At 36.8% G+C, this 15,174-nt stretch overlaps 1 protein-coding gene across 1 annotated transcript in view; it reads left to right on the top strand.

Annotated features, from left to right (window-relative positions):
- The window catches only part of DCP1A (decapping mRNA 1A), a 44,525-nt gene that overhangs the window by 10,055 nt on the left and 19,296 nt on the right, over nt 1-15,174 (top strand). The window contains exons 2-4 of the mRNA XM_085302547.1: nt 911-951; nt 2,711-2,838; nt 11,856-11,922. Coding sequence (XP_085158673.1) covers nt 911-951; nt 2,711-2,838; nt 11,856-11,922 — 236 coding nt within the window. The remainder of the gene's footprint in view (nt 1-910; nt 952-2,710; nt 2,839-11,855; nt 11,923-15,174) is intronic.

The following is a 15,174-nucleotide window of genomic DNA, read 5'->3' on the forward strand; positions in this document are numbered from 1 at the left end:
GCGGCGCCGGGTTTCCTCGGCTCCTGCCGCCTTGCCGAGCTGCCTCTGGGGGGGGGGGGGTCTTTGTTTTTTTTTTTAGTGTATTGTTTTGTTGTTGCACTTAATGGTTAGTTCAGAGCCTTAATTCGGGAAAATTGGAGAAGTGCCAGTACTCTCGCAATAAAGCGCGTCCTTTGTCTGAGACCTTTTGTTCCGTGGTTTAAGTGTGGCGGTTCGSGTCGCGTTCAAAAGGATATACCGCCAAGCAGGAGCCTAGGCCAGGCCTTTCTCTGGAGGCCCCGCCTAGGTCCCGAGCACGGCTGTCCTGTGCCTTGCCCAGGGCCGCTGACTGCTGCCAGTTCAGCCCAAGACTATGAAAGCTTAAGATACGTGAAACCTGACTTTTAAACTGCACTGGAGCTGTGTGTGGCTTCCTGTACATACCTGTCACAAGCCACTTGCTCGTAGGGACAGCAGCTTTCGTTTAAGTATGAAACGAAACAGTAGTACTGTTGCATCATCTTGTTGTTATCTGTGCTGTCATTGTAACTATTTAAAAAACAATTATGAAAGACAAACTATTTGTAGACTAATGGATTTTAGTCCATGTTTAAAATGGGCAACTGGGAGAAAGATGTTTAGCAATGACCACTCAGGCTCTGTATAGAAGAGCTGTAGAGTACTTCATAGCACATTAGCAGCTTGATGGCATGAACAGAATCTTCTAGGAAATAGGTTTAATTTCCTAATCTTGTCAAGAAAAATAAATACTTTCTTAAAACAAAAGATTGTGTTTTTACTCCAATGATGTCAAGCTTTCCATGGAAAGATAAGAATATTATAATTAATCTTTGTAATTAAAATACTGTACAAAAGCTACATATTTGTGTGAGCAAGCATATCCCTTGAATAAAATTCCTGTCTCTTGTAGGAGAAGACAGACATAGAAGGTACCTTATTTGTGTACAAGAGGTAAGCTTTTTTTGGCTTTGTTTCTCTGTAGAAGAAAACAAGTGTTAGCTGGCTTAACATGCAACTTTCTCATTGGATTTATTGCATCCAGTTTACAACGACCTATTTATCTACCTATATAGTTTGTGTGCCCGTTTGAAAAGAATGTATTTTGCACGTGGGTGATTAACTCCACTAAAAGCATGTAAAAGTGCTGCTGAAAAATCATAAGACTTGATAAATGTTGTATATTTATCCATAGAAGAAGTTAACTTAGTTAGTTTTTCTTACTCAATATATTAACAAATGCCATTGTATTATCTCAAATTATGAGTTTTCTTGTCTCCCCAAATCTATAAATTATTTAATTTGTTGTCTGTATTGTTTCCATAATCTATCCTGACTTAACTTTTGCCACTTCCTGACCAGTTTTGATACAGAGGAGGTCACTTAAAAGCCAGAGATCTGTCAGTGTATGGCTTTAGGGACTACTTGATGTCATTGTCAAAACCAGGGAAGAAATGCCCAATTATATGATATGTAAAAAGAAAGAGGGAAGATTATTTTAACCAGAATCAATATGCAAGCCCAATCATGGATTTCCAGTTTTTAAATAAGAGGTGAATCAGAAATTTAAGAATGAAATATCACTACGAATGGTAAGGAATATGAATAATGCAAAATTAGTCAACCCATTCTGAAACAGACTGGCACAGACTAGGATTACAAGTATTTTATCCTTTGGCTCCAGTCTTGTAAATGCTTAGTGTGCAAAAACTGATGAAACTGAAAAAAAATTTTTCCTTACAACTACTTGATTATTTCAAGCAAGTTCTGTTAGCAAACTAACAAGACTAACTCTTGATGAGGACTATATACCCCCTCCTTAGAAGCTCTTAACAGGTTTTATTGTTGATCATTCAGTAAATATGGACGTGTTATACAAATATTAACACTAGCTAGTTGTACTTGGTTTAACTCTAGTGGCTTTCTTTTTCTTGGCTAGTCTATTTTCATATGTGAATGACCTCAAACATAAGCTTCCCCCCAGAGGCTCTCATCATGCTGTGTTAATAGTACGACTGTTTGCAGGCATGGCTGACCATGCTGACACAACGTTCRTGCAGTAAGAGAAAACAGATCTAAAGCTAACTTGAACTTCCAGTGCTTGCTTGCTTGATGTTTTCTTTTTCTGTCTGACGTTTAATGAAAATCTAGATATTTAAAAATTATTTCTCTAAGCAATACAATTTTAAATGTTTCAAGAGCTTCTGCTTCAGATGTATTTCCTGTTATTAAAGCTAACAGCTCTTCTATTGTCATATGTATTTACAATATGGTACATGTTGCTGAGTAGTGTAGTTTGGTTTTGGAGAGGAGACCCCTGCCCCCTTCTCTCCCATCTAAAAATTCTAAAATGCTTCAAGACTATTTATGTGAGTGAAGGGTTGAATACACTTGAATTTTAATCCTGGCCTTGCTGTAGACTTTTTGAATAGGTTTTTGATTGAGATCTTGAGGCATGTCTTTGATTCATCAGTTTCACAGTATAGAAATGTAATATTTATCCTAATCCTAGTTTAAGATAAGTATGATCTTAAATTGAAATTAGCCAAGAAGTGACACACGAGAGCTACTCTCAGAGCTTCAATACTGATAAACTTTGAGCTAATTAAGCAGTAAAGACTCAGGTTAATTCATAATTACATTTCAAAGAAATATTGCGTGTGTTAATCACGGTATTAATCCTTGATTTTTTTTTTTTTTATTGAATCAATAGGTCAGCTTCTCCTTATCATGGTTTTACGATAGTGAATCGACTGAACATGCATAACCTAGTTGAACCAGTAAATAAAGACTTGGAGTTCCAGCTCCATGAACCTTTTCTTCTCTACAGAAATGCTAGCTGTAAGTATAGCTTTTTAAAATCCGTATAAACTTAATAAGCTGTTTTATAATCCAGACTGCTTTGATATAATGGTCTGTTTCAAATATACTGTAATGGGGCAGGTTCCAGTGAAATGTCTGTGTAGGGGGAGGGTTGTTTTGTGTGTGTGTGTGTGTGTCTCCACAGTGCTAATTTTAATTAAGTAGCCATACAGTGTAACCACCTGCTTTCTAGGAACTGAGATAGAACAACTCAGTTCAATATTGTTATATTTTATCTTCTTTTTAATTTGTTATCTCATGGGCTTAATCTAAACCTATGTCTAGKGCCATAGCATTTAATAAAATTTTATTCTAAAATAGTGAGGATTAGTTATTTTTTATGATAGTATCTGAGGACTTCTAAAGCAAAGATTAGGAAGGTTTCTTCAAAGCTAGTAGTGTTTGGGTCATCAGTTGAGCTTCTGAGTCTTAGTATGCTATACAGCACAAATCCTATTACTCCAAAGAGCTCAAAGTATAGTTTATCTAGCCCTTAAAGAGAGGAAAAGGGAGTCTAGTGTTTGTGAAATTCTCATTAGAGTCATTAGATAATATAAAAGACATCCCATGAAGCAGAGTGTCTGAAGTTACTTTGCTGCTGTAACAGACCTTCTTTCTGAATTGCCAAGAAAGCCTGTATGGTTTCTGGAGATGGTACCTCATCTCTGCTGCCTATCAGCTGATGTCTCCATGAATTATGGAGATTGGAACTGCTTTCATTATGCTTCAGTGTACCTAAAAAAGCAGTCAAACATTAATCCCATCCTGTTTCCCCCTTTGAAAGCCTCCAGGCTCTGGGAGCAGGAACGATTCCATTTTTGGTGAGAGAAAACAGCTTAAGGTAGGAGAGTTCACCTTTCATAAGGTTTTAGCAGACTTCCTTCCTCAAACATAAGAGAAAGAAAAGGCAAAACCAGTCGGTAAGCTGAGAAATTTAGGAGATGTAGGAAAACGAATGATTAGCATGAAAATGGTGGGAGGGGATTAACATTGAGTTGGATGTTTAAGCAGGTTACTAGGTTTGGAGGGAAAAGGGGCTATTGAGGATGGTGGGAGGGGTCAGGGAAGGTGGTAGATCAGGTGACAGGACAGGAAAGCATTGCAGATGTGAGATCAGTGACAAGGAAAACAGGAAGGTGATGGTGGTTGTTGCTGTAACTATTGATTGTAGCAGAAGCTGCTGTGGAATGGCCACATTGTATGATAGTGGAAGTGGCATGGGGTTACTTAATGGAAGTAGTCAGAGAAGGTGGTTTGTATGCAAGTTCATTAGAAACACCTGAAGCTAATAATATGCTCCTCCATCATTGATCAAAAAGCTCCAATTTTCCTATAGGACTATTTTGTAAGGCCTGTGGGAAGCTAATGGGAGTTGGGATAGAGATGAAATAGAAGTATATGGAAGAAAGAAAYTCAAAGATGTGCAAGGAAAACACAGTAGGCTTGAGAGGAAAGTTCCATTTTGAGGTAATCAGAAATAACTTTTTCCTCCTTGAATCTTTTCCATTGCCATTTTAAAAAAGATATTGGTTGGAAACTGTCCTTTATTTTGTCACCGTTTCCTGTCTCCTAGGAAAGGGCAATATGTCCAGAAACAGTCTCCCCTTTGACTACAAAATGGTAACATTAGATATAGTTAATTTGTCATCTTATTATTTTCCTGTGTGCCACAAATAAGCAGCTGACTAGTTTATTATGTGTGCTCTGCTAATGTTTGCTTCTTTTGAATATGAGCATAAAAGCTCAAAAAGCAGTATCTTAAGTTTTCATTTACTTGTTTTTGCAGAGGGAGTATTCTTTCTGATTTCAGTACCCCTGATTTCCTTGCCTTCTGTACTTAGTTGTTGTGTTCCGAATTTTCTTCCTCACATGCAGCTTCCCAAATTGCCTGACCTCCACCCACTGAAGCAGTTACAGAAAGCCAAATGCAAGTTTGAGATGTTCAGTGTTAAATCTATTTGCCTCTATCTGTCTAGTATTCCAGAAAAGTATTTTTAAGAAAGTTCAGAATCGATTTGGATTTGTTGGAGACAAATTTCAGCATGCTAGCTGCATGATTAGGTTACGGGTTTCTTGGAGGCAGAAGGATACCCACTTCTATTCAGCTGGCTGCAGGCACTTAAAACCCTTGTGTTCCTGTGACTAACCCAAAACAGAATTTGAAGCCAATGGTTAATGTGCATCTAGGGGTTTAACAGGAAGATTCTGAGATACTTTAACAGTGGCAGAGGAGGGACAAGGAAAAGATCTCTTTTACGCAGAGTGTTGGTAATAATCCCATTTCATGTAGACTGTGTTTTGATGCTGCTTGAAGAAATCTACTGTGATGATTACAAACTCTTAATAGGCAGTCCTGGTTATTTATTGGACTGATTGTTCTGTTTCCTTAGCTTACAGGTTGAGGACGGTTGGGATTTCTAACAAAAACTTCAAAGTATGTTTTTTAATACTGTTGTTTGCCTGCAGTATTGCCAGAAGTGTTCCTATATGTTTAGATTGTAACAGGGTCAATGGCAAGTCACAGTCTATGCTTCCCCAGGTTGAGGTMATGATAGCAAAGACGATTAAAACAAAATTATGCCACCACAGACTCGGGAAATGTTCCATGTCAATGATATTTGTCAACGAAGGTGATGCTACTGTTTTATAAATTTCGCATTTCCACTTTGCTCTTGGATTGTATCTTGACTTGACTTAAGAAGATAAGGGCAAAGTCTGTCATGTAAACCAGCTCAGGCCTCTGGCGTTTCTCTCCTGCAGTGATTGGCCTGAGAATTGTTCTGAGTATATCAAGAATGAACTACTCCATTTTGTGCAGAGCTATTAACAAGTTATATGGGAGAAATCTTGGAAGCAGTATGTAAACGTTATTTTTACATGGCTGGAGGCTGTAAGAATGATTGGCTTGCCATGCTGGATCATAATATTTTAGTGGTTTTATTTGTTTGTTTATTTATTTACTATTCTTTTAGTTTGATCTGCACAAACAAATATATATGTTTTCCAATACAACAGAATTCTTAGTTTGTGCATCAGAAGTTATTTTTGTTAAGCTGCTAACRTGAGATCCTTATCTTTATTTAATTGCACAAAGGACTTCTCTTGCTCTTGGAGCAAGACTAATTGAGAGGATTGCTGGCTTGCCATGTCACTGGAAAGGAGACCTTACTGTTCTTCAGTAGTGTTTCTTTTCTTTGTTTTTTTGCAGAGTAGATAATAAGGAGTCTTTCCTGGTTGTGCAATGATGAGAAAGGACTAAATGATACAGCTTGCTCATGCCTGTTGTCTCAGTTCCCTGAGTGAAATGGAAGTCAATTGGGTCAATGTGTTACTTGTTATATTGATTAGATGTAGAGGATGTTTTTTTGTTTTGTCTTAGAAAATAATACATTTTTAGTGTTTTACTGTGTAACTAGGAAATCTTTCCCAATTCTTTTTTTTTTTTTCCCTCTCATATTTTTTCATGGTAACGTTGTAGGATTCAAGCTCCAAAACAATACTTAAACCTGGAATTTTGAGAAAGGTTATGTCTACTTTTTATATATAATGCTACTATAAAACTCCAACATTTATTCATCATGTGTCAGACATCATTCTAATTACAGTGGCAAAAGAAGAATATATTCTTTTTTAATTGTTTGGGAGAATTTACAGAAATGAAATTAACTTCTTGATTATTCTAATTTGGAGATCATACTTGTCTTTAGTGTAACGTATTTGGAATTTATAATTCTTTAAAAGCTAAAACTTTTATAATTCATATTTATGTATTAATATTGTTTAATCTGGAATATATGTTGGTGTGTGTACTAGATCAACTTCTAACTTTCCCTCTGGATGCATGTATATTTTTCAGAATACCTATTCATGAAGCACTGCAACCCATGGATGTATTTTTTTTTTCTTTTAATCAACCTAAGCTTTTTTCTTCTTGTCCATGTTTTGTAAAACGTTTGTTAAACTCTGTACGTTARAAGAAATACATGATTCTATCAGTGACAATAATAAAGCCCAGTTTGGAAGTTCTGTAGCTCCTTTAAATCTGTCATGTGAAAGTCTGGGTAGGGAAGCTAACGTGCAGCAGTATTTTTGGCAAGCTGATCGTTTGCTAAATAACAAAGGAAAGTTAGTCAATGTTGTAAACAATGATAAGCTTACCTCTTAAAGTCTGCAAGAAGTATTCTTCTACATCTTTCTCATTTATAACTCTTCCTCTGTATTGGTGGTGTTGATCTTCATTAAAAGGCTTTTTAATCCAAGCTAGTTCTCTTGGGAGGTCAGGCAGATTGATTTCCATGGTGCTGAAAAGACAGATGCTAAGCATAAAACTTTGATATTAAAAGAAATGGTCCTTGATTGTGTTGCCTTTTTTGTTTGTTTGTTTGAGGTTTTTTGCTGCTTACTCCTTAGCCAAAGGTAAGAGTTAGTAAAACAAAAGATGGATTTTTGGAGACTTTTAGGTGCAAAACTCAGGTACAAAATGCTGTCTTCTGGCCTGTTGTTTTAAAATAAGTTTACTCAGAACAGCAAAAAAACCAACCAAACAAAAAAGTTGCTTTACTACAAATGGCTTTAAAAATTTGTTTGAAAGCACTCCTGTCTGGCTTCAAAACAGGATATCCTTATCCTTAAGGAGAAAATCTCATTACCCCCCTAACCAACAGGCTGGCAGTGCATATAACGGATCTCTGATAGCTGAGGCTGAATGGCTGTCCAGCAGGCACATTAGCCCAGTCTTTTAGTCTGAGATAAGAGAGGAGCCTGGTTTTGATACCTTGTAGCACAAGAAGCAATACAAGTTAGGGGAGGGGAGGAACCACTGAAAGCTGTTAAGTAGAGCTAAAAATATTTTGTATGACTTGAAAGATGGCACTCTAACTGGAAGGAGTTTTCTGTTCTGGTTCAGTGTTGCAAAGTGGTGATTCCTCTCATTCCACACTATGTTTTGTCAGATGGCAGAGTTTRTTTAAAATGTTCCTGATCCCAGATGCTGTTTGCCACCTTCTGAGTTACTCCAGTACAATTGCTTGTGGATTTGTGCTATGACCTATATCTACAAAATGACTTAAAAGTCCCTCCTGTTTTGAATATTTTAAGATTTATGAATAGTTAGAATTTTTTTTTATGTGGCAGGTTGATAYTTGCATTGAGAAACACAGGAACAGGAAACAGCTCAATGGGAAAGACAGTAGGCCTGAGTGACTGGGGAAAGGTGACGTTTTGGCCAGCGGTTGCTGCTGGAAGAAATATGCGCTTTGGGAGAGATTACTTTATATGCATTTGTCTTAAACTCTACCTGGGCAGTAAAATGATCTATCTGTTCAGCTTCTATTTTATTTTTGGAATGTCATTTTAGAATAGAGGAAGCTTTATCAGGTGGATACATCAAATTTTCCTGCAATGACTGGGCAGTAGGTTTGTTTTCTTGTGGCAGTCAGATAAGGTTGGCTTAGTTTTTGTGATTATGCTAGAGGATGGGTTTGAAAATATGCATTGTTGCTTTGCAGAGAGAATTTAAAAGGTGATGTCCCCCACTCTGGGTTGTTCTGCTTGAGTCATTTTGTGGCAACGTCTTAATTGGGTCTGTAAAATAAAGCTTCTGTCTCTCTTCTCATGTGCCCTTTAAACTAGATAAGGTAACTTTTAATTAGTTTTTTTGAATCAGATGAGGATAGGGCTGCATGAGTGGCTAAATTGCCTAAGACAGGAAGGTGCTGCTGCCTGGAATCTCGCAAAGTGGCATTTCCAGTGAATTACATRTACATACATATATGTATGTACAAAAAATACAGTATTTTCAGGCTTTGGTTTTATGAACACTTTAACAGTTTTGCCTTACTGTGCTGCCCCCAGCTTCTTGTTCCTGCCCTTTCTCTTGTGCCAGGTATTATGTTTGTGAAGCTAATGCAAAAACAGTATTAGGGAACTGGTCTGGATTTGTAAGCACCCAGCTGATGCAAGAGAAAGGGTAGACTGGAGTAGAAGGATAGACTGGAATAGAAGGAAGAAGAAGGTTGTGAGAAAGTGAGGATGGTGACAATGCTTCTTTCTGCTAATTTAAAATGAAACTTCAAGTGAAACTACAGCTTTGGGATGTAACTTTAAACCGCAGCCTTCTGCTAAAGAGTAAGACCTCTGTCGCAACTGTCTATTCCAGCTTTTTTGTCAGATTTAGCAATTCAGCAGCTACACTGCACTGCAACACTAGGCTGAACTGACTGCTTCATGAAGCRGTAGAAGCAGAATGGGGAGGAGAGATGGCAAGATCATGTCTTTTGGTGTCAGCTAGCTGTTAGACTTGAGTGGAAGATTCCTGTAACGGACATGTTCTTTGCTTTCCTGTAGGAATTTCAGTCAGATTTTAATGATTTCATTCAGTCAAGTTCAGGGAAGAAGAGTTGGATGCTACATGTCTAGATAAGTATTTGTGGATCAGAGTGTTTCCAATAAACTGACATAATTAATTTGTCTAGGTGTCTAATGTCTGAGAAATTTAGATGAAGATAATATTTCTTTTCATTTTTATTAAGTTTGATATGGTTATGAAATGGGCTATTCTTGACTTTATGTATGTCAACCTGTGCAAATCCATCTGAAAAATGTTGCTGATGAGGATTACAGACTGTTTCTACTTGATTACTAAAGATGCAGCCTCAACATTCATAGCAAAAAAGCTGGAGTGGATGAAAAATGAGTTACGTTTAGCGACTTATATTGAAAGAAATTATTAAAGAACTGTAGTAGAAATATACTCAAGCACGTGAACTTTGAGCTAATGTTTATACTGGACATTAAAAAAACCCTCACACATTTGAAAATGATTGCTAAATACCATCTCTGTGTCTGAGAAAAGAATGCTCAGATAAAATTGCATGCGTGAAAGGCATGCATCAAATATAGTAATGCTGTTGGGGGAAATTCTGGGAGGAGGGAGCTGAACTGATCATACAAATGAGCCTTTTTCTAAAGAGGGAGGTAAATATTCCAGTCCATTGGACCATAACTTAATTAACACACAGGCTTACTTGTTAGTAATCTTCTTAACATATTTATAATACTATCAATGTTTTGTAGTGACTCCCTATGATTGCTTGCCAGGAGTACACAGTATGGGAGGAGGAACCGATACTCTATAGACAGAACTGAGTTTTGGATTTACTTCTGGTCTTCTGTAGGTCTGTTTCTGGCAGAGTTGAGTGTGACTTTTATCATTTCCCCCATTAAGCTATCATTATAGGTTTCTTATCTTTTTTTCTTCAGCAAGTATGCTTTTGAAGAAGCTTTTTTTTCCTCTTGGCATGTTGTCTGATAATGGAGTTGGAAGGGAAAGGGCTTTTCTTAAGTGTTAAAATATGCTGTGTGTCTAAAGAAATAGCTCCAACTGAAATACTTTCAGGTTTCAGTGCAGTGGACAACATAGATGTCTTAAACTGTATGTTTTCAAAAATATTTCATAAATGTTGGCTACATGTATGAGTTTTTCTATTGGCTTATTTTTCAAGAAAAATATTATTTCTTAAATGGTTATATACTGATTTCTTTCTTTAAACTGAAAAGCTTTGTTTCTTATTGCTCAAGCTAACTTCTCAAGAGTCAAACACCCAAACATAGATGTTAAAAAGAGAAACAAGCTAAAAGATGAAACAGTAGAAATTCAGTTTATCTTAGGATATTGGTATGGAAGTGAGAAGTGTGCATGACTCTTGAAGGGTTTTGGTCCAAAACAGTAAGCCTGGCATAACTACAAGTTTTAGAAAATAATCTCCCTCTTTACCATGTCTTGAAATAATTTTGAGTGGGCTTTGGTTGAGATTTTTGAGTCTTTTGAAGAAAAGGATGGATTCTTCTTTAGGTAATGGTGATAGAGGGAACAGGGGACTTTTTTAGGTAGAAAAGGCTGTGTGTTCTCATTTTTGAAAAACTCATTCTTTTCCTTCAGCTTAAATCATTTTTTACAATGATGTGGTGATCTCAACTTCATAAAAATGTTGTCATGAGCTGCAGAACAAAGATAAGCTTTAAAAGGCTATTTAAAAGCTTTTTGGAATTTATTTTATTGGAAAAAATGAACAGTGTGTAATTGCCTTTAATATGCTTGCGCACTCTGCATGGATAAACTTGATAGATGAACCAAGATTTAAAATAACCTGCTTTGCATATTGGATTAAATACAATCCTGGAAAGAGTTCTGAAAACTTGCTGTGTTGGCACAGCTGATGGGGGCAACAAGATGAGTAGGGATAAATGGCCTCTTTAAAGTGGAGCTGCTGCTGAAGAGAAGCTTCTCACTCCGGAGTTTCTTTCAGCTGAGTGAATGGGATCTAACTTGGCCTGCTTTCAGTGGAGCCTTAGTCATCCTGAAAGCCTCAACTGTGCTTGGTGCCTTGTTGAACTGGAACCTTTTTGAACTCATTGGCTTGTTCTTGATACATTTAAAGAATAGAGTTCAACAAATCCAGTTTTAAGTAGCTCTGAATGTTACAGTATGATTGGAGGATTGGTACTACTTCCTTCCTATACAATTACTCTTTACAGAAAGAATTTTGAGAGGGTAGGTAGCAGAAAGCCTGTGACTGAATTGTCATACTGCAGCTCAAGCTCAGAAACTGACTTATTTAAATAATGAACGTTCAAAACTGTGTAGGCATCCTTATGGCTAATTTAAGTGGTAGAATTGGTAATTATAAACATAAGGTTGCCACTATATTGAGAAGACATCTGGTATTTAAAACTTATTTTTCTTGCCACTTGTATTTATGAACAAGTATCAATACTTTGCAGGTTTTTCATTTAATATAATTGATGTTGTATTTGTGTTTGCACACATGCTATGTCTAATTACTTTATAAATTCTGCTTATACACAGAATATTCGAGGGGAAATTGATGGTATTTCATACCTTGCAGAGCAAATAGCTGCTGTTTCTTGCTTGCTTTCTTACTGATCTTTGTTTTTTAAACTTCTGTCTAACAGTTGCTTTTTTCCTTATTTTACAGTRTCGATTTACAGTATCTGGTTTTATGACAAGAATGACTGCCATCGAATAGCAAAACTCATGGCTAAGTAAGTACATCGGTCTTACTATTCTATAACTCTTTCATGAAATAGGTAGTTCTTATTTTTGTCTTTATTTTCTTGTACGTCTTCCCTCCCTTTGTCTCCCTCCCCATAAAAAAGTGTTGTTACTGCTACTGTTTTTTGAGGGAGAGGAAAATAATGTGTGTTCAAGGAATGCTTTAACTCTATAGCTTAAGTGGTAAAAATTTCAGTTAAAGCATTAGTGTGGTATTGTTTAAAGAGAGCAAGTATACACATCTGTTTGCATATTTCATTTTGTGTAGAGATGGTTAAAGCAGAGTAACACCCTGGTAAGTGATGACCATGATCTTTTTTCCTTTTTTCAAGGAGGCTGGGGGATTGGGGGGAACTTTATTCTTGACTAGAAGTGAAGAGATTTGAGAAATGCAAGAAGTAGTTGTTACAGAATTAAAAAGAAGTTTGGAGAGGCAAAACTGAAGCAAAAGGAGCTTGTTGCTGGACCTATGGATTGCTGTTCAAAGTTAAGGGTTTTCTTTCTCTGGAAATAAAGTTGTTTTACAAAACTGCTATGTCACTTGTTCTCATTTTGTAGTTTGTGGGGCTCTATGCAGTGACCATGCAAGAGGTAAATCTGTGAAATGATCTCAATTAAAAAGAAACCTCTTAAGTTGCGTGTCTTTGCAATAATCTGGTTTTGTTAATTTAAGCTAGGATATAATGGTGTAGTTAATGATGAATGTGTACCATAGAGAGTTGCAGTGGCGCTGCTGAGGAGGAATTCGGAGTAGTGTTACAAACATTGGCATAAACAACAGATCCAGAAGATGGGAACTGACAGCCCTGGCTTTGCTGCCGGAGAATGTGCATTGTTTTCTGAAATTTAGAGGAGGGGGAGGTAGTGATTTATGTAGAATTTAGTAGTCTAGCTGATAGTTTTATTCTTCGCTTTCAATTTGGTGGATGTAGTTAATGAATTTGAGTAAGACTCGATGTGAAATGTGTTAACACAGAAGACTTAATTTGGATAATTATGAATATTTGTATTTAAGTTAGAGTCCACTTGATTAAGGGGGGGGGGGATTAGTATATAGGACTGTCCCATGGGTGTTACCAGTAGTCTTTCGACCAGCCCTTTGTCAGAGGCATGTTGGCTTATGCTTGCCAAAAAGAAACTTTCTTCTACTGACTTGGCACCTAGAGTTTTATCAGCCTATCAGAATTCCACAGGCTGCTGCAGGACAGCAAAATGTGACTTTTGGAAGTCTTCAAAACATGCTTTTACTAGAAGCTAGAGTATTCTTGCACCACGGAAAAGCAAGATGCCTGGCCAATGAAGCCCACATCCTCCTTACTAATAGAGAAGGATAGGGATTAATTTAAATCAAGCTTTAATGTCCTCTTGTAAGAAATATTTGATTACAAAATCAGAGAAACTTTTTTTTTTTTTAATGGGTATCTGACAGGGTAGTTAAGCATAACAAAAATGCAAGATTGCAGAGGTACTGGACAGGATATCTGCTCTTCCTTTTTTCTCTGCTTTGCTTTTCATCATCATTYTTTACTTTCCGAATTTTGTTTACTGTATGGTTTAATCAGCATGTCATGTCTTGCAAGTCATGACATCCTGAAGGCTGATAAAACTTCATAATGTGGAAAGTAGTCATAGTATAAACGTTTTCTTAAGCTTGCTTATAGGTGCTTTCCTCCCCATCCCCTCCCGCGGAAGCAGTGTATGATAACATAAATGGCAGACTAGAGTGTAAAGATCTCTCTCTTGCCCCCGACATTTTACTGGCTTTTTCCAAATAGAAGGATCAGTAGGAAACAACTGAGTGAAAATGACTCTTAAGTTATTTTGAAGCAAAATTTTAAAAGTTAAAACAATTAAAATCAGAAGTGCTTGTATCATTTTTTTCTGTCAACCACAGGTCAAAAGTTTAAATCTATAGTGGTAGGATCGTACACATCAGGGGTTGAAAACAAGTCAGCAAAGTAGCAAAGATGCAAGATGTATGCTAAGTATGACTAATAAAAAGTTTCTGGAATTGATTAGTTGGGGACTAGATTGTTGAGTACTTGTGTGTGTTTATGTGTAAATTTGTATTATACATGTGATGCTGCATTTATTTTATTTGTGGTGAGACTAGCTGTTCATTTTTGTTCTTCAAACTGCAACTTTGTTTTCTTACCTAAAGGTAATATTGACTTTAACATCAAAGATGTTAGAGAATAGAAATGAAAGACGGTGGGAGGAGGAAGTATCCAAAACTGAGTAGCTAACCAGTATAGCTTCAGTGATTTAAGAATCATCCGATTACTGATAATTTGAAAAACTAATGACAAGTCTGCCACTCTGCTTTAAAAACTGAGTGTTAGAAGGGAAGGGCTTTTGTAATGTACCTTTTAATTAAAAGTAGTGACAAATATCTGGAATGGGGGAGAGAGGTAAATCCTTCAAACTCTACTGTATTCTTACTGTCCTGCATGGAAATTACTGTAGCCTATCCTTCACCACTTTTTTTCTTTAGCAGGGGGCCCTCTGTTTGTACTAGAGCACTTTGTTGGCATTTCTACTGTCCCCATGCATTACTTAGATAAAATCATTTCACCTCTGTTTATGGTACACTTACTGACACCCTTGTGATTGTAACATCTCARCACTCTAGAAAATCTCTGTGATTGCAAATAATCCTGGATGGTGAAAAAGCTGTAATGTGTGGTRTGTTTGGGGGGAAGGAGTTAGTGTGGGAATTTCTGCAGAAGGTGTTGGAATATTTGTGGATTAAGAGTATATTTGAAACGAGAGTTGTTAGTGCATCAAGCAAATTTTGGAGAATGTGTGTTCAATAGTTACTTCAGTGAAACTAGAAAAAACAATTCTGTGCGTGTAGAGACTTACTGACTGGATATTGACAGAATACAGGTGGCTGAATTTGCTGAGCTAGCTAAGGCACATGTTAGTATGGTTTTAGCCTTTGTTGCAGTTCAGTTGGTAAAAAGCTTTCTTAACAGTACTCTAGCTAGAAAATACTGCTTGCATCCTTTTTATTTTTTTTTTTCCCCATAAGGCCGTTCTTTTTGTTATTAGTCTACAGAATGTCTAAATACTCCTGTTCCATTTTTCTTGAAAAAATGGGCATTGGTTGTGGGGGTTACGGAAACTGTTTTTATCCTGAGAGATTTATTTGGTGCATGTAGCGTATGTATGCTACTTGTCAAAAATTCTGTGGAACAAAACCACCTCTCATTTGATATGGTATGTCTTGCAGGTTTCCA

This window comes from Rhea americana, unplaced genomic scaffold (assembly GCF_003343005.1).
Source record: "Rhea americana isolate MKP2758 unplaced genomic scaffold, rheAme1 scaffold_19, whole genome shotgun sequence".
Lineage (NCBI taxonomy): Eukaryota > Metazoa > Chordata > Aves > Rheiformes > Rheidae > Rhea > Rhea americana.